General features: G+C 35.8%; 1 protein-coding gene across 1 annotated transcript in view; it reads right to left on the reverse strand.

Annotated features, from left to right (window-relative positions):
• Nucleotides 1-2,490: 2,490 nt before the first annotated feature.
• The window catches only part of RNF19A (ring finger protein 19A, RBR E3 ubiquitin protein ligase), a 44,927-nt gene continuing 27,183 nt past the window's right edge, over nt 2,491-20,234 (reverse strand). The window contains exons 3-10 of the mRNA XM_080646230.1: nt 18,918-19,126; nt 15,429-15,573; nt 14,611-14,773; nt 11,214-11,328; nt 10,576-10,737; nt 7,005-7,218; nt 5,244-5,387; nt 2,491-4,678 (exon numbers count right to left, since the gene is read on the reverse strand). Of these exons, the coding sequence (XP_080502356.1) occupies nt 3,988-4,678; nt 5,244-5,387; nt 7,005-7,218; nt 10,576-10,737; nt 11,214-11,328; nt 14,611-14,773; nt 15,429-15,573; nt 18,918-19,126 (1,843 nt within the window). The 3' untranslated portion in view covers nt 2,491-3,987. The remainder of the gene's footprint in view (nt 4,679-5,243; nt 5,388-7,004; nt 7,219-10,575; nt 10,738-11,213; nt 11,329-14,610; nt 14,774-15,428; nt 15,574-18,917; nt 19,127-20,234) is intronic.

The raw sequence follows: 20,234 nt of genomic DNA on the forward strand, positions 1-20,234 counted from the left end.
TTTCTCTGACTTTCAGGTGAAGCTACACAGCCTCTCCGAGGCTCACTTCTGTCACTGTGACTTGAACTTCTCAGTGAGTCCACACAGCCCATGTGGCTCACTTTACCTGTCATTCCTAGGGAGCCAAAGCAGCCCCGCCTAGGCTCTCTCCTGTTTCTTCTTCTGTCCTCAGCCTTCCTTGTTTCACTGTCCCCAGCTTTAATAAACATACTCTAAACATAAATAAATAAATAAGTAAAATCAGTATTTCTATATACTATTAGTAACCAACATAAAATGACATATAAAAAATATCAAATACCTGGGAATAAAATTTAACAAAAGACATGAAAGACCTCTAAGGGATAATTATAGATTCAATGCAATCCCAATCACAACTGATAGAACTCAACAAGTTTATTCTAAAATGTGTATAGAAATGTAAAGTACCAAGAACCATCAAGACACTCGCCTAGGAAACAAGGTGGCAGACTTACCTTACTAACTATGCAACGAATTCCAAGACTGATGTCTAAACTGTCCATTAACTCACCTGGAAGAAGCTATCTTTTTGGAATATTCACTCATTAGAGGTATGTCTCCATAGTTCTTCCCTCACTTCCTTAAGATCTTTGCATAAATGTCATCTAAGAAATCCTTCTGGTTTTCCCTGTATAAAACCCAAGACCTCTAGTCATTTTATTCCCCACTCTAACTCTACCCATGTTTAGAATACTATTTTAGACACTCAAAACCAACCAGTATGTAAATACCAGCTTTTAACAATGATATTTCACACTTTGATAATGAAAGTTAATGAAACAACAGACCCATTAAAAGGAACCATATAAAACCAAAGAACTAACATGCATATATGCATAACCCAGGGACCCAGACAATAGTGCAGTGCAGGCCTGGGGGCAGAGGGTGGTAGAGGGGGTCACTGGAGAAAAAAGGGACATCTGTAATGCTTTCAACAATAAAGATAAATTTAAAAGAAATAAAAAGAAATAAAAAAATAAAATGTGGATCTGAGAATCTTGATGATTCTGAATAGAAAGGCAACATGATCTAAGGAGCAGGAATTTAGGCATTTTGCTCCCATGTCATGTAGGAATTAAAAGCATGACATGATGGTTTTCAACATATATTTTATCTTTTGGAGATTAAAGTTTATATTTAGCTAGACAATATGGTATGGAAAGTCTTACATATTTATTAACACCATTAGCCAAGAAAATAAAAACAATGGGTTGTGTAAATTTAACATAAAAAGCTAACTAATTCAGGCTCTGAAGGAGCATTTGTACTTTTAAGACAATCGAGTTAAACTGATGTTTCTCCATAATGAACAGCAGTTTGTACTATTATGATCTTTGCATTCTTCTTCCTCACTGTCCTGTGATTTTCTACACAGGCCTTAAGAAAGCGAAGTAGAAAGGGTTTTACTTTATTTAGTGAACTAAGTGAGGCCTGTCTTGAACCCTAAGTGTCCTCTTGTTCTAGGCTAGTCTGGAGTTGAACTCCCTGGGAATCTGACATAGTCCTAAATTAATCCATGTTTGAAGAACCCCTGGGAGATGAAGGAACTACTGAAGCCAATTGAAAGTTCTAGTCCATTGTGAAACTGAGACTGAGGTGGTACTGGTTGGGGGTACAATCAGAAGAGGGAGGGGGTGAACTGAATTGCACTGGCACTTTTGCTGTATTCCTCCTAAAATCATTTAGCTTTCCATTTAATCTTTAGTTTTTTACAGAAATGTCAAGAAGGCAGTCAACATATTCATACAGATTATTTTCATGAAGTATTAATTCTGAAACAGGAAAACAGAAAAACCATCTGTGCATTTTACAGAGACTACAAGAATAAAAAGTGATTACAATTATTAGCTTGTATTTAACTGGCTCTCATTTCATAATATGTTGCTAGAGTAGAACTCTTTATATATATTTTACTGATTTTTTACAGAGAGGATGGGAGAAGGATAGAGAGTTAGAAACATCGATGACAGAGAAACATCCATCAGCTGCCTCCTGCACATACTGGGGATGTGCCCGCAACCAAGGTACATGCCGTTGACCGGAATCAAACCTGGGACCCTTCAGTCCACAGGCCGATGCTCTATCCACTGAGCCAAACCGGTTAGGGCAGAATCTCTTAAAATAGTCTTATAAGATCTTTTTACTTTTCTGTTAAGGATTACAGTACTTATCTCTTCACAACTTAATAATAGATCTAATCTATTTGCTTTCCAACCAATTTCCTTTTAAAAGTGAAATTATTTTGATGAATTAAGCAACTCCTTTCTGAAGGAAAGGCAGGTATTAGACATGAAGAAAGGTTTCTAACAACTATTTGCTGATAAGTTCAGTAAATGCTTCCCTTTGGGCTGAGACCAGAATGCAGAATTATATCAATGGCTTTCAATATTTATGAATAATGATCACATGGCAAATGAATATTCCCGTTCGTTCTTATAAAAACACTTATGCAGAAACCATAGGCAGTAATACATTAGTATTTACATTTATTTCATGTATGCAGTATACACACTCACTATTGAACAAAATTGGAATGCAAACAAATATACAAATACCATAATAAGCATTATCAAATAAAATAACTGGCACTAGTGTTATAAGCATAGTAATGAATGGACCTGTGAAAAAAGTGACGTCAGAAGACTGCAGCCCATGGCATTTTTTTTTTATCAAAAGAAAATGCTCAGTAGCACCATAATGGTAATACTTAAAAGAAACATGTAAAGATGAAACATTTTAACTGCTATAAGTGAGGTTAACCTGTTTTATTTAAGTGAATTATACAGAAATTTAACAGTACAGGCAGTATTTTGGCCAACTTCTGTTTATGTCAGCTGAACATCTTCCATAAACAAAAGCAAAAGAAAATAAAGCCAGCCGTTCGTGGACCCCTCCTTAGTACTTGGTACAAACTCTGCACCGTACTTTGATTTTATGAATGGAGAAGATTCGCATGTGTTAAAAACTGAGGTTATGTGAAGTTATTCACTAAAGCCTGAGTGTGTCTTTGGTAGGCTAATACTTTTTCAGCATTGTTATTTAGCATAATAATATTATCTAGCCTGTATTTTTCTACAAAATCCAAGGCGGCTAGAGAGGACATTATGGAAAATAATACAGAAAAATCCTCAAATAACTAGACTCTTAAAATCTAGTCTATACCAAAGGCACCAAGAATCAATGGGGTGCAAACTTCCACTTAGGGAAAGGTGACTTATTTGTAATACTTATGAACTAATGGAATTTTGTTTTGCAGTTTTATATATCTTATTTGGTGCTGTCAGTATACTTAATTACCTACCTTTATATTTCTATGATGGCATCAACAATATACAAGATATATAGAATACCAGGTATTTCTATTTCAAAGTTGTGCAAAAAATTGCCACAATCTTGGTCAAAGTGTCTAAGTATCCAAATGGTAGCAAATGGGCTGCATTAAGCTTTACATATTCACATTGCATATGAAAAAAAATTTATGCCCAGTTATGAATAGAAATGTTACAAAGAGTATCATATACTGAGAGTAATCTGCAAGGTTCTTTAAACAGTATCCCTTAGTGGTTTCAAGAAAATGTCATTAACCACTTAACCCTAAGCCTCAAGTTTTCTTCACAAGAATGCTATAGAACTGCATTAGTATTTTATATTGATTATAAATTAAGCCAAATTTATTAAGTACACAAGTATGTGCTTCAAGCAGAATTTTGTGGCAAATGCACAAAACATACTTCTCTGAAAGGATCGTTGTCCTTACAATAATGCACTATTAAAGCCTTCATTTCATAGTTTGGTAATTAAGATCCACATGAAACACAATGCTTTGCTGAATACAGAAAATGTATCTGCGTTATGATTATGTAACCTGGCCTTTGCTGGTAACTTGAAACTTAAAGTAGTCACGTGTAGTTCAACCAGCTCCAAACAAGGTTGCTCAGTGGTAATTATTCTGCAGCATCTATAGGCCTAAATTTCAGTCTGAATCGCAACTTTTAATTCTATTGTCTGATGTGAGTGGTTGTTATTTGTTTCTTTTAGTGCATCACCAAAATATAAATCAACATTGGGTTTTATTCCATTGTTACCATGTTCTCCAGCAATATGATTCAACTGTGGAACTTCTGAACATGAAGCCGTTTGGGAAAGCACGGAAATACTACACTGATGTGGGGAATTTTCCAGACGGTCGTTTTCTACCTCAGGAAGAATGTTAACAGTAGCAAAACGGGCATGATAATCATTGGAACCATGGCTACAAGAAGTTTTCATGCTTTCTAGGTCAGAACAACTGAATTCAGAAAAATGACTAGAGTGGGAGTCTGCTACAGATGGCATACTGTCACTGAGGGATGGAGCCTCAAACTCACTTGAGTTCGTGCTTTGTTGTTCCAACAACTGTGCATCCATGTCTTCTCTGGTCTCATTTATCTTCATGTTGCTCTTTTTTCTCAATTTACCACTTTTTGATTTCTTTCCTGTTGTTGCTTCTTTGGACCACTTGGTGGCACTGGATTTACCTTCAGGCAAGCCATTGGATGAACCACCAGGATGACTTCGGGTGGCACTGCCATCCTCCACACTGCTGCTTCCACTGTTGTGCCTGAATTTGGATGGCTTTGATTCAATATCTACTTGCACCTCCATACTGTTACCTTCTCTGAAAAATAAGAGTAACAAATATAAATAAATTTTTAACTTCCTTTTAATTTTTATTCAGATGACATCAAAGGGGGATGGGTGTCTATGTGAAAAATTCAAAGGCTATATAAAAGCTGCCAAAGTAAATTAATGCAAGATACATTCTACTAAAAAAAAGCCCTGTGTGAAATTAAAGGACTATAATACTGTTTCAATTGAAAGAAAAGTAAAACAGAAGCAGCTACATAAATGTACCTGTTTACAGTGTACAATTCAGTGGTTTTTAATATATTCAGAGTTGTCATCAATGACCGCTGCCCTAACTTCAGAACGTTTTCATCCTCCCCCCCAAAACCCCACACCCATTAAGCAGTTAGTACCCATATTTCCCTCTCCCAACACTGGCAACCACTAATCTATTTTCTGTCACTACGGATTGGCCTATTCTGGACATCTATTTTCTTTTCCCAGAGAACCTAATAGTTAATAACCATTATTCATGAAAATTTTGCCTAATGACAAGGATAATTCTTTTTAAATTAATTTTTAAAATACTTCTGACTTTATAACAATTCTTTCCTTACTTGTCCAATGGGATGTAGGAATTCAGAATGGATCCTGCCATTGCTTTGGTGCTGGCATTATCACTAACTGTTCCCAAGCTGACAGTGCCAGATTCTCCACTTAGACTGCACCGTTCTTTCTGTACATCTGCTTGTACTTCCAACCTTAAGAGGGAAATACCAGATAAAAACAGAAAATACATAGAATATTAGCACTATTATAACATGTATCTTTTAAAAATATATATGTTTTTATTGATTTTTTTTTTAAAGAGGAAGGGAGAGGGATAGATAGAAAAATCGTTGAGAGAGAAACATCATCAATTGGCTGCCTCCTGCATGCCCCCTACTGGGGATCAAGCCTGCAACCCAGGCATGTGCCCTAACCAGGAATCAAACCAGTGACCTCCTCTTGGTTCATGGGTCGATGCTCAATCACTGAGCCACTCCGGCGGGGATATAATAGGTATCTTTTTTTTGTTTGTTAATCCTCACCTGAGGATATTTTTTTGTTGACTGTTAGAGAGAGTGGAAGGGAGGAGGAGAGACAGAGAGATAAACATCAATGGGAGAGAGAGAGACATCATTGGTTGCCTCCCGCATGGGCCTGACCAGGGCTGGGGATTGAGCCTGCAACTGAGGTACATGCCCTTGACCTGGGACCCTTCAGTCTGTGGGCTGACACTTTATCCACTGAGACAAACCAGCTAGGGCATAACATGTATCTTTAAGTAATTCAGTTAAGAGCCCTAGTAATAAGAAGCTATTTTAGAAGCTACTATACACATTATTTTTGAAGTTTCTTTTTATTTGATTATTCAAATTCTACTGCAGTACACTGAATAGTACCAGCAGTCCAAGTGAAATGAGAAAAATTAGTTGTCTGCCAAGTAAGGTAGCAACAGAATAGCACAAAGACATAAAGGGGTTCAAGTTAAATATGCTATATTATTTTCACTCAGGACGTGGCACTTTGCTTGGCATGTTCAGTGCAAAACACAAATACATTAAAAACCATTCTTCATGAAAGATCAGTGAATCAAAAAATCCTGGGCATCTATATGTTAAAAATGGTTCTATAAATTTAATACCCAAGTCTTTAAAAAAGACATAATATAGATCACTATAACTTGAGTTTGTGTTTAAAAGCAAACTACCTAAAATAAGTATGACCAATTTATCTTTTAATTCATGTACTGTCTGCAATTTAAAAGAAGCTAATAAACACAGGTAAAGAATAGCAAATAAAGAAGAAACAGGGAAGATAAAAATGCTTTAATTTCTCTATTTATCTCTATGGCTGTTGGTAAGACTTGGGGAGAATGAAATAAGCGTTAAATAAAGGGACCCAAGCGGACGCCCCCAGCCTCAGTCAAACATTCCCGAGAACCTGACTCCCCATTCCCTCAGCTCTCAGCCAAGCCAAGGCCTCACTTCCTAAGATCCGGCTGTCCCTCCGGAGACAAGGTCCACGCCACGCAGCCTTTACTGTGCTCACTGAAGCAGCTCCAGCATTCAAACTAACTACTGACCAAGGCAGCAAAAAACATGGCAAAACTATGTCTTAATTTTTACCTCCTCATAGGTATATTCTTTCAGAAAATCCAAACAGTAAAAATCTCCTTATTCACTCTTTACCAATAATTTCATTTCTTAGCATTAATTTCTTCAACCCTGACACAGTAGGGAAATATGTTATCATGTTCAAAATTCTCCTCATCAAATTAATAATCTGTAGTTAACAGAAGGCAAACACAGAACAGAACAAAGCACATTTCCTACCTGTTGAAGCAGTTGACCATGGCGCTTCCTGACAGACTCCCCGTTATGCTGGCTCCAGCCAGTGCCATGGTGCTGGCCGTTTCACTCAGGTTGTCTCGAATGGCTCCTATCCGATCCATGTGGCTCCCACTCGCACTCAAGCTGCCAGTCAGACCACCAACACTTCCCTCCCCTATACTCGGGTTGTGTCTTGCTTCTGCTACTGAAGTTGTGTCTAAATGCAAGTATTTCAAAGAAATTAAGTAAGTATATTATTAACACCCCTCTTCTTAAATTCCTCCATGATTTTAGATAGGGCATTTTATCAAATAAACTATAAAATATACACAGGAATAGAAAAAAATGTCTGAGGAAGGGACACATAACTATGGGGTAAGAGTAAAGGGAAATACCTGAGAGATACAGCTGGATTAACAACTGGCCCTCAGTTTTAGTCACTTTTTTTAAAAATTCTCACCCAAGGATATTTTTCCATTGCCTTTTAGAGAGAGTGGAAGGGAGGGAGAGAGGGGAGAGGGGACAGAGAGAGTGAAAGAGAGGGGGAGAGAAAGTGAAAGAGAGGGAGAGAAACACTGAAGTGAGAGACACTTCAATTGGTTGCCTCCCAGTCCTGCCCTGGGCTGGGGTTCAGACCTGCATCCCAGGTACGTGCCACTGACCAGGAATCAAACCCGAGACTCTTTGGTTCGTGGACTGATGCTCTAACTGCTGAGCCAGACTGGCCAGGACTTTTTTAATCCAGAAGATTTAGGAATTCTATAAAAAACCTGAGTGTTGAAAAATTAAGCTAACTTTGGAGGAAAATTATGTGATAGTTTTTTTTTAATATATATATTTTTATTGATTTCAGAGAGGGAGAGGGAGAGAGAGATAGAAACATCAATAATGAGAGAGAATCACTGATTGGCTGCCTCCTGCATGTTCCCTACTGGGGATCAAGCCCGCAACCTGGGCATGTGCCCTTGAACAGAATCGAACCCGGGACCTTTCAGTTCACAGGCCGACACTCTATCCACTAAGCCAGTGGTCGGCAAACTGTGGCTCGCGAGCCACATGCGGCTCTTTGGCCCCTTGAGTGTGGCTCTTCCATAAAATACCATGGCCTGGGCAAGTCTATTTTGAATAAGTGGTGTTAGAAAAAGTTTAAGTTTAAAAAATTTGGCTCTCAAAGGAAATTTCAATCGTTGTACTGTTGATATTTGGCTCTGTTGACTAATGAGTTTGCCGACCACTGCACTAAGCCAAACTGGCCAGGGCTATGTGACAGTTTTTAATAAGGGTGTCATATAATGAGTTTATTATTCACTAGGTCAGTAAGAACGAGCCAAAGTTGATATCTAGATATATTCCATGGTTCCAATTGTCTACACAGTACTACAAAATCTGATACCACTATATTTCAATCTTACAGTACTTTTCACATGCTTCGTATTGATAGATTCATTTATTTGCTCCAATCTGGGTTCCTATTACACTTACCCAGCACTGTTCTAAGCACTGGGGACATAGTGGATCAAAGAGACAAACACTCTGTCCTTAAGAATCTTATATTCTAGTTGGGGAAAGCAATAAATAAAATTATATAATAATAAATGCTTTGAGAAAAAATAAAGCAGAGTAAAGAGGATGAGAAAAAGGCAGCGAGAGTGACAGGAGTGTGTGTGCATACCTGTGGGCTGCTTTACATAGTGTGATCAGAGAAGGCCTCTCTGATAAAGTAACACTTGTAGAGACTCAAAGAAAGTGAAGGAGTGAGCCACAAAATTACCTCTGGGAAGAGTACAGCAGGCAATAGGAACTTCTAGTTTAAAAGCCTAGAAGTGGAAGTGTACTGGGCACCCTCGAAAATATCAGGAACAATGGTATAAAACAGGAGAATGACAAGAAATGAGTTGAGATACAGCCCAGGACAGATCACATGGTGTTATAAGGACTTCGGATTTTTTTCCTCCCAGTATAGTTACTATAACTGTATTCAGGATAGGAAAGACATGATCTAAGTTATATTTTATTAATTTATTTATTTAGTGTTTTTATTGATTTCAGAGAGGAAGGGAGAGAGAGATAGAAACATCAATGATGAGAGAGAATCATTGATAGGCTGCCTCCTGCACGTCCCCTACTGGGAATCAAGCCCGCAACCCGGGCATGTGCCCTTGACTGGAACCCAACCTGGGACCCTTCAGTCTGCAGGCCAACGCTCTATCCACTGAGCCAAACCAACCAGGGCTGAGTTATGTTTTAAAAGTGTCATTATGACTGCATAATGGAATAGTGAGTGGAAACTGAGAAGCTGATAGATCAGTTAAGAGGTTATTACAATAGTCCAGGAAATAGGATAGTAGTAGCTTAGATTAATAGAATAGCAGTGGGGAGGGTAAGAATGGTTAGATTATGGCTAAATATTGAAGAAAGTAGCAGAATTTATGATGGATCAGATACAGCGTAAGAAGGGATGCGGGGGAGTCATCATAAGTGAAGGTTTTTAGCCCAAGCAACAGCAAGAATGGAGAAGCTACTTAATGAGGGGAGGATGATGGAAAGAACAGCAGATTTTAGAGTGAAAAGTTTGGTTAGACAATTTAAACTTGAAATTCTCATTAGACATTCAAGTGTAGATTAAAGAAAAGAGATGTACAAGTGTGAAGTTCAGAGGAGAGCTCTAGCCTAGATACAAATTTAAGAACAGTCAGTCTATAAATTATTTAATAGATGAGAATACCTAGGGAGTGAGTGTAGATAAAGAAGAGAAGTCTGAGAACTGAGAAACTCCAAAATCTAGAGGTTGGGAGAGAAAACTGAACCAGCAAAGAAGACTGGGAAGATGTGGCCAGGAGATATGATGAGATAAATAGTTTTCCAGAAGACAAGTAAAGAAAATGGTTTAGAATGAGGGCACAGTTTACCAAGTCACGTGTACTCTTATATTAGGTTGAAAACCAAGAATTGACCACTATACTTGGTAACACAGAGGTCTGCTTTGTTAGAATGGTAGAAATCAAATTCTGGAGTGATAGGGACTAAAATCTGATTGGAGTGAGTAGTTCAAGAGGGAATGGGAGGTAAGAAGGTGGACGTTGTCTTTGTATATTTGCCTGACAAATTTCTGTAACAATTGCTGGACTATAAAACAGGTACATGCTTTAAGGTTTATTAACTTACACTTCTAATGGCAGCACATGAGGGCCTTTTCATTCTCCAGTTATTGTTCTAATTCATTTTTCTTTGAATAACACTGGGTTGATACTCATTTGCCATCTGTATTTCTTCTTTTATGAACTGTATTACTCTCATATCCTTTTTCTTACTGATTTGCAATGTTTCAGGCAAACTTAAAATTAAAATTCTAGAATTTCTATGACATTATGTTTCCACTAGAAACTATTCCACCTTCTTTCATCCGTTCACCTCTCCTTGGCAGTTCATTTCCCGACGTACTTCTAGATGAGTACTACTGGGCCCAGGGAAAGGAGGGTAATGGAAATTATGACTTGCATGTTGTCTACAGCCTCCCCCTACTTAAACTATTAGTAAGTACATTAATTTCCCTTCCTTTCCTTAGAGGACTTACCTACAGCTGTGTTATTTCCACCAACATTGATATCATTTTCATCATCAAATTCAATTCTGACTCCTTTTCCATTGCCTGCTGAGACTCCACAACCTCCACTTCGACAGAGAGAAATTGGAACAACGCCGTAGACATAAGCTAACATAATAGGAACACCAATACCTAAAGAGAAATTATATTAGTTATTATAAACCAAAAACTAAAGCACAGAAACCTGAGTTGTAGGAAGTCTTTTCGAGAGACGGTGTATAGGAGGTAAATCCAAAAGTGGATTTACCTAGCTGTTTGGGGACACAAGCAAATTCAAAGGTTCTAGCCTTTCAGGTGACATACATGAAGAGGGAAAAAGATGTAAACCTTTTCAAGTGCCAGAGTTCTAAACTGTATTTGGGGGAGGGAGGAAAGGGTATCTGCCACTAGTAGTTACCAACTATCCCAAGGCTGGGCTCTTGAGTCTGTAATACCTTAACCAACATAATTACTAAATGAGAAGTTTTCAGTAGGTTTAGCTTAAAAGATCTTAAAATAAATAACTTCTTTTAAATCCAATAATATAATGTTTTACTTTTTAACATCCTTCTACAAAACTTTAATTTTATAAATTCTGAGGTCATTAGTATTTTTAAGCATTTTCTTACCTACTGTTACTGCAGCTACAACTGGAGATACTATTACAGACAATGTTACACCACCTGCTATAGCCAAATTCCGTTTGTGCTTGGAAATGTCCTTGCCTTCATATCGATTGTGAATCTTGAATTAAAAATAAACACAAGGGTGGGAGATTAAAGAGAAAACATATTACAACTTATTTAAATGAAATAGACCCACATTTGCTAGAAGTTTAAGGTGATATTTCTTATAATTTCATAGTTAAGATTCAAGGTAAACATTATTGTTCTTAGACCATATTCTTACACAATTTGCTCCTTATTAATTTGCTTACATAATAGTGATTTAATAGATTTTATACTTTGTGTTTACAAGTAGTCTTTGTAATTTTACTCAAAAACAGTATAATCATATTTTTAGTAAAGAAGGAATTAAAAGTATTATTTCTAACATAGCTATGAGTTGGATATTTGACTAACAGGATTACTTTTACAAAATTTAGCATTCCACAGGTTTCCTTCCAAATAAGCATCCCTAAATAATAATAATTGGCTCATAAGGGTGGTTTCCACAACCTTTTTAAAAACTGACCTTTAAAAGCAGTACTAATAAGCAAACATCACTAAATAGAATCAATTTTTTCCTCAGATCCCTTTTTATGAAGAAAAATATTACCAAATACTCAGGATCCTGGGTTTTCATTTATAGCTCAGAGTAAGGGATAGAGAGAGAAAAAGAGAGAATAAACTATACCGTCAGAAGACAGGTGTTGGATCTACTTAGCTTCTTTGTACTGTAGAGGTGTTACCAGACAGAATTTAATATCACTATGAAAGTGGCTTGTGAGATATAGTATGTACTTTGGGAAATAGCTCGGTATCTTTATTCTCATGGTTTGCAAGGACTAAAGCTAGTAAGTAAATTTTTCCTTTTTTCAAGACAGATTCAAACACCCTCAAAAGTGTACAGGTAGTCTTTCAAATAAAATATCTGACTTATAAACAATATTTCAGATGAAGCTTTAAGAAATCTATTCTTATTATGTGGTTATTTGGAAGGCTCTAAAAGTACAAGGAGTACCATAGGATATATAGTGATAAAGTTGGGGTGGGAAAGTGGGCAAAGCATGCATCGACAAAGGAGTCTTTCAGAAAAGTTTGCATCCTCAAGCACCAATGTTCAATTACAGTGATCATATCATCCCGTTAGTTCTGGTTCAACTTTTATTTATTTTATTTTTTTTTGCTATTTTGTCCCACATTTTCTATTTGTTATTATAAATAAAGGCTCAGCTTTTAGGTACTTTATCAACTTAATAGGTTTTCCTGGGCTGGTTTGTGTCCCTGAGCCCCACAGAACATTGTTTCGGTGGAAAACTAATTCATCACCTTGCAACCCTTTGAGTACATGTTTGAAAAAAGGCGACTTGTGACTGCACCTCAGACTTGAACAATGAGGTAAATAATCTCTCCTCAATAAATTATTTGTAGATGTGTGCAGTATAAGAGTCTCTCTTTCCCTTCTGCTTCAAAGTATCAAATAAACAGTTTTGTTTTCAGCAAAGCCTTGCTTTGGATAATACATAAAAAGTTATTACAATCAGCTATTATGTTTGGGACAATTTAAGTTTAGTTACATCAATCTTCTAAAATAGACATTTGGCTCATAAATATGTTTCTCTTCTGAACCAAAGCTAATTTAAAAATAGCATGTACTGTTTTTTTCTGGTTATTACAGTAATATATGTTGAATATAAAAAATTTGGCTGTTATATGAAAGAGGCTCAGCCTTGCCTTGAGTTTGGTCCTAACAGTCAGAACTATAATTAAACAAAATAATCCAGACTCGACATAAGAATTTTCTAACAATTACAGCTACCTGGCAACAGAATGGGCAGCCTCAGGAGCTGGTGGTTTCCCATCAATGAAATACCCAAATGGCTAGACTGAAATTTATCAGGGATCTTACCTACAGAATTTGTGCATCTGGGTTTAAATCCCAGCTCTGCTTCTTTCTGTGTAATTAAGATAAATTACATAAACCTCAATATTCTAACACAAATTGCTGTGAGGTTAAAATGAGTTGAAGTACATAAAACACCTACCACACAGTAAGGACTCCCATCCTCCTTTAAAAAAATCCTATACTTTGTTCTGCTTAGCGTTAGATAATTTCTAAAGTTACTTCTCAATTCTGAGATTCTATTAATTTAGATAGCAGCAAACTTCTTTGTCACTTCATAAATTATCCCTTTAACCTTTCAAAAAATTATTTGTTTACCACTCATAGGCAAGTGGTAAGTATTGGCGTTTGGACTTTCACAAAATTGTTAACAATCTACAACAAGTGTATTTATTAACTAGAGGCCCAGTGCACAAAATTTGTGCACTGGGGGGGGGGGGGGTTGTTCCTCAGCCTGGCCTGCACCCTCTCTCAGTCTGGGAGCCCTCGGGGATATCTGACAGCCAGCTTAGGGGAGCGGGCCTAAGCTGTCAGTCGGACATCTTTAGTGCCGCAGCAGAGGCGGGAGAGGCTCCTGCCACCACCACTGTGCTCGCCAGCTGTGAGCCCAGCTCCCCCTGTGGGAATGCACTGACCACCAGGGGACAGCTCCTGTGTTGAATGTCTGCCCCCTGGTGGTCAGTGAGCATCATAGTGATCCGTTGTTCCGCTGTTAAGTCTATTTGCATATTAGCCTTTTATTATATAGGAGGATAGCAGAAAACTAACGGGGAGAAAAAGCTTTGAACTGAAGTTGAAAATAATTAAAAACTGGCTAATTATTCTTTGCCTGAGGACATATATTATTTAGCCATTAACTCTTTATAGACTTGACTATACAAGGATATACCCATGAGAAAAATGGGCAGGTGTGTATTTGTTAGTACTTTATACTTAATGTTCATTTACAATGAAAATGTACTAAAGTTTTCCAATTCAGATAACATTAAAACAATTCTACTTTTAAATATCCATATGAGCTTGCCAAACTCTAAAAATTTATTGCCTTATGAAAAAATAGTAATTGTTTTATAATGAAGATACTAAAAATGACCTTAGTCTTTCAAAACAAAATAAAACAAAAACAGTCCTAGTCAGTTCGGCTCAGTGGATAGGACATCAGCCCACGGACTGAAGAGTCCCGGTTTCAATTCCAGTCAAGGGCTCCTACCTCGGTTGCAGGCTTGACCCCAGGCCTGGTTTGGGCATGTGCGGGAGGCAACCAATTGATGTCTCTCTCTCACATCATGTTTCTCTCTGTCTCTGTCCCTCCTTCCACTCTCTCTAAAAATCAATGAGAAAAATATCCTCAGGATGAGAATTAACAAAATAAACAAAATAAAAAAAACAAACAAAAATCATCAACCCTAAACCTAAAGATTTAGAATAGATAATGAACTAACAAGGACTTATGCATTTTACCTTGCGGCCCACATATACAGGAATACCAATAATCATTGCAGGGATAGCAATGCCAGCTATTAAAGCAATTCCTACAGGAGCACCAACGAGTGTTCCCAGCTGCCACAGTATTTTCTTCTTTCGGCTCCAGGGTTTCTTCCCCCAAAAAGTACATCCTGATGGACTAATGGAAAAAATTATAATGTTAAGTAACAGCTGCAAAACATCACAACAAATTACTACAATACAGTAACGCAATCACTATAAAAGAAGACTTTCTCATACTTAGAAATAAGATTTTCCCTTTCTTTAAATTGAGTTCATTAAAAGCCAAAATATCATGTTAAGTATCACCATAAATTATATTTAAAAGATATTGATAAATGGGATTTAGTTTAAATATCTCTAGACTTCCATTAGCCTCAAAACTTTAGGTTAGTTTTTGAAGAGTATATTAATATTAAAAAATGCGTATTTTATCCCTGTTTTAGATATATAGTTATCTGATTATATCATAAACTCACAATGTAGCCTAAATGAGGAAATTTATATATGAGAAAATTAAATGGAAACATTTATGACCTAGCATAATTACATGGGGTATTAAATACTAGCTTTCTAGTTTAAAAAAAAGGAAAAAAAATGTTTTCCATTTTTGACTAGTTATTAATCCCAAATGAATAACACAATAATATGGTTTCTTTTAAATTTATGTAACTAGAATAAACAAGACCCCATAAATCCTGTATAAAAATGCTTAGGATAACACTTTAAAAAGTCTTCTTGTCTTATAATGCAAAATGATATTTAGATAGAAATAGCTCCTTCAACATACTTACCTTAGATAATGTAAATCTGAGATTTCTTTCATACACAACCAACAAAACTCACAACCACAGACAGCACAGGTCATGTGATTACAGCTCCCATCATTCATCTTTATTATATAAGCAGCACATCGTGGACATGGCTTTATGTCATCAGCTATTGGGAAAATAAATAGACATGCTTAGTATGTAAAATTGGTCTAAAAATAACAATTTCTACTGGAAATCAATTGTAGCACTGCCAAAAAAATATTATCATGTACAGTTTGTTAGCTATAGCTTCAGCCCACTATTTTTAGTATATAAAGCATTTTTTCTTCCGTTCTGAGAAAATGAACATATTTTACCTTAATTTTCAAATTGTAAATGTTTTGAAACACAGCAGCAGTACAATAAGAACAAAGAATAACAAAATGATAAAGAGAGGAAAACCAAGGACAGCTCCAGATAAACTGTGAACTACATAAAGTTTATCTTTCTCCCTACCCCATAGTGTAGTCTTCTCTGGGTGACACTTCATATTTACAACTTCTCTAACCATCTCCACTTAATACTATTCCTATTAGTGAGTGAATACTAATAGAAAGAGACAATTTGATAATTAATCTGAAGTAGTACTATATATATAATAAAGTTTACTTCTCTCTTCTAAGTAACATCAACTATAAGTACTGTACAAATAATACAAACATCTTTAGAAAAGCAAGCCTTTTTCTTGTATTTTAATTCACAGAGATGGGCCTTGCAAAGAGTCAGTACTCGGAATAAAAGGAAGGAGGTAAGAGGTTAAGGAAGAGTTACATACTTATAAACATTTAAACAATGGAAACGGTTTCAGAATTATAGCAACCATTTGTTGGTTATGCTCATGACTGCTTTTCATTTATCATCTTTGTCCTTTTTATTCCTTTATTTAAATGCTGTTGTTGTATGCTTCATGGATAGTAACATGGTTATGCTGCACAAAGGTGCCAAGTTAAAATCAAGTGGGTCCATAACTTTAGAGATACTGACACAGAGTAAGAGTTATCTCAAATATACAACTATTTTAAACTTTAGCATCTATTTAAATAGCAACCAGTAATTATTTTACTGTTACTAGTAGCCAGCTATATTTTCTAACTACACATAATTAAACACACATCTGTATAGTGCTAGGCACTGATTTCAAGTATATGGTTCCAACTTAAGGGATAAGCATTAAGCTATACTATATTTCCTATGCTTTAACCACTTGGCAACAACAGCCAGGTCAGAAGGTTTTTGTTTTGTTTTTTAAATGATCATGTTGAGAGACTATATTTATTCCACAATGCTACTATTTGGTTCAAATCATTTGGAAAAGTTTTTCTTTCATAATTACTTTCAAAGCTACTTTACATATATTTTAAAAAATCACTCTCATGATCCTATAATTACATCTTACTTTGAATCCACTCCAAACCAGTGATTCAACTTGATATGATATTCTAGTTGTTAGTCTTAGTTCCAAAGGAATTTTTGGTCATACCCAAAAAACTAATTAACAATAAGGGGATAATTTAAGTGAATGTATCAGGATCAAAGGTTATGATCAATAAGGCATTCCAAGGCAACACTGCTGAAATGAACATAAAATCTCCCCAGGTGACTACCTTGAGAAAGACCATTTATCTGGATGACTGAATGATAAAGTTGATTTTAAAATTAATTAACAAAAGTCATCTCTTAGTCTTTTTTCTCTCTCTTAATGATGGTCTAGACCAGTGGTCGGCAAACTCATTAGTCAACAGAGCCAAATATCAACAGTACAATGATTGAAATTTCTTTTGAGAGCCAAATTTTGTAAAATTAAACTTCTAACGCCACTTCTTCAAAATAGACTCGCCCAGGCCATGGTATTTTGTGGAAGAGCCACACTCAAGGGGCCAAAGAACCACATTTGGCCCCTTGAGTGTTTCTAACGCCACTTCTTCAAAATAGATTCCCCAGGCTGAAAACTGACTTCTGCGCATGGGCCACGAAGTTTCAATCGCACTGTACATGTGCGCCTGCACGTGGTATTTTGTGGAAGAGCCACACTCAAGGGGCCAAAGAGCCGCATGTGGCTCGTGAGCCGCGGTTTGCCGACCACTGGTCACTCTAGACATATGCAAATCTCTAGCAGGAGACTGTGATTTATCTAACTTTCCCTCCTCATATAGCCAAAGCATTTACTATGAGCCAGCACATGTTTCAAACTTATATACGTAAGTATTACTAGTATCTTCATTTTGCAGATGAGATAACTTGTTCAGGGCCACACAGAGACTAAGTGGAGAAACTGGGATTCGAATCCAGACAGTCTGATTCTAAAGTCTATTCTCATACTCTGCAACTGTGTGTCCTGTAACCAATAAATACTCATCCCCATTTAGAGAAGAGGGATAACATTTCCAAGTGGACCACTCAATGGCTACAGCTGACTCCACAGGGGACAGTTTAGGTATATTCAGGTCCTCTCTGAATTATTTCTGGACCCAAAACTACAAATTATTACTAATGTTTGATTTCCACCCCAAATCTTGAGGAAAGGAAATACAAAGAAGTCAATCAGCAAACAAGCATGAAAATCCATGTACATTATATAAAGTATTAAATGTTGAATTTAAAGTTTATTTAATTTTAAATGTTTAATTTTAAATTCAACTTTAAATGTTGAAAAGGACTTTTTCTGTAGCATAAAGTACATAACTATCTCAATACACTACTGGTAGGAATATAAATTATTTTCTTGATAAATTTCTATATTTTCCAAGTTTTTTCCTATTGAGGAAAAAAATGAGAATTTTTCTAATAATGATTGAAATCCCAATAAACAAGGAAAATTATGTGTAAAATAATTTTTTGAAATTTTATTCAAAAAACATTAAGATGTTCAGAAAATTGCTTACAAATATTGAGATTTATGAGATGCATACATTGCTCATATATAGATCGATCCTTGGGTAATTTCTAAACTGCTAGCCAAAGGCCCAAAGTTCCTAATGTCCTCCCCACTTAAGGTATGACTTTGAATCCTTGGTCCTGAAATTGAATGAGACATCTTTAAATAAAAAATGTATTTCACAAAATATGATACTGGTTTTAAACTGTAACTTAGTGATATTTACATAATTAGAAACAAACTAAAGGTAACATATTCAAAATTAGTATTTTATTAAAAATATTTGTTAAGCTTTGCATAAAACACCTTTATAAACAACAGTTTTGGACCATGTTTTGCTATCAGTTACTATAAATCATTACAGACACCTCCTTTTTTCTTTTTGTGTTTTGTTAATAAAATCTTTCCAATCTCAATACCACTGTCTTCCATAGGAAAGAATGAGTGCTTCTGGAACAGAAATGTTAACACATGAAGACATTTTTGAAAAATGAAAGAACGGGTGAGAACAGGAACTTAATATTGTATTTTTTACTTAAAATAACTAGTATTCTGTATGTGTCAAATATTTTATTGAAAAAGTTAGACATAAGTACCTGCTGCTCCAGACTCCTGACTGTAACTAATGGATGAAGAACGTATGGTTCTCAGGCGTAAACTCTGGGCTCTCTCTTGCCGAGCAGCATCACAGGTCTGATTTGGGTGCCAAATCTGTTTACAGTGGTAGCAAAACTCTGTTCCACAGCCTTCTCGCCCACAAGTTAATTTTGGACAGCTAGCACATCCAAATGCTATCACAGCATATCTTGAAAGAACAAGAAAAACAGTTTAAAATGTGACATATAAGAGTTATTAAGTAAAAATATCATCCAACTTAAATGCTATTCCTGAAGAGGTTTTCTATTTATGCATGAGCAAATAGTTATAAGTCCTAACATTATCTTATCAATATAAAAAGAGGGGGAAAATAGACAGTTCACAAATGGCATATAAATGGCTAAAAAGCATTTTAACGTTCAATTTTAACTTCTAACTTTCAATTTTAACTACATGCCAAATTGTATATATAATCTAAACTGCATATACAGTACAAATTCTATAAAAATTTTATTAAATTCTATTGTGTGCAGAGAAAAGACCAGAAGGAAATACACCAAAAATCTTAAAGCATTTTTCCTAGTATTAGGGTTTTAATTTCATTTCTGATTTTTACAATTAGTTGTTACTTCTCAAATCAGAATGATAAAAAAAAAAAAAACTAGCTCTAGCTATTTAAAAACATAATAACTATGAACTAGCAACACCTGTCAGTTAATGACAACCTGTGGCAATTCATACATTTGGTGATTATCTTGTATTTATACATAAATTCTCATATTTTGCTTCTAAGATGCATGGTAAAAGAGGTCTTTGGTACCAAAGTATACACCCTTGAATTTCTCAATCAGAAAGTTTGGTGGGTTTTTTGCTTCAGATAAAAGACTGAGAACAGTAGATTTGTGACTAGCCCTAATACCTATTTTCTGAGTTAATATTTTTGGCATTTTAAAATAAATTCTGGGCACTACTGGGCATTTCTCCTAGAGAAATGAAAACTTACATTCACACAAAAACCTGTACACAAATATTTACAGCAGCTTTATTTGTAATAGCTCCAAACGGAAAACAGCTCAGATAGCCTTATTCAACAAGTAAATGGTTTAACAAATTATAGTGCATATATACACCATGGAATACTATTAAGAACAAAAAGAAACTTCTGTACATTTAACACCCCACATGAATCTCTGGAGAATTATGCTGGGTGAAAAAAAAATCTGAAAAAGTGACATACTGTATAATTCTATTTATATAACATTTTGAAGTGATGAAATTTTAGAAATGGAAAACAGATGAGTGGTTGCCAGGGATGC

This window comes from Plecotus auritus (assembly GCF_963455305.1).
Source record: "Plecotus auritus genome assembly, chromosome: 11".
NCBI lineage: Eukaryota > Metazoa > Chordata > Mammalia > Chiroptera > Vespertilionidae > Plecotus > Plecotus auritus.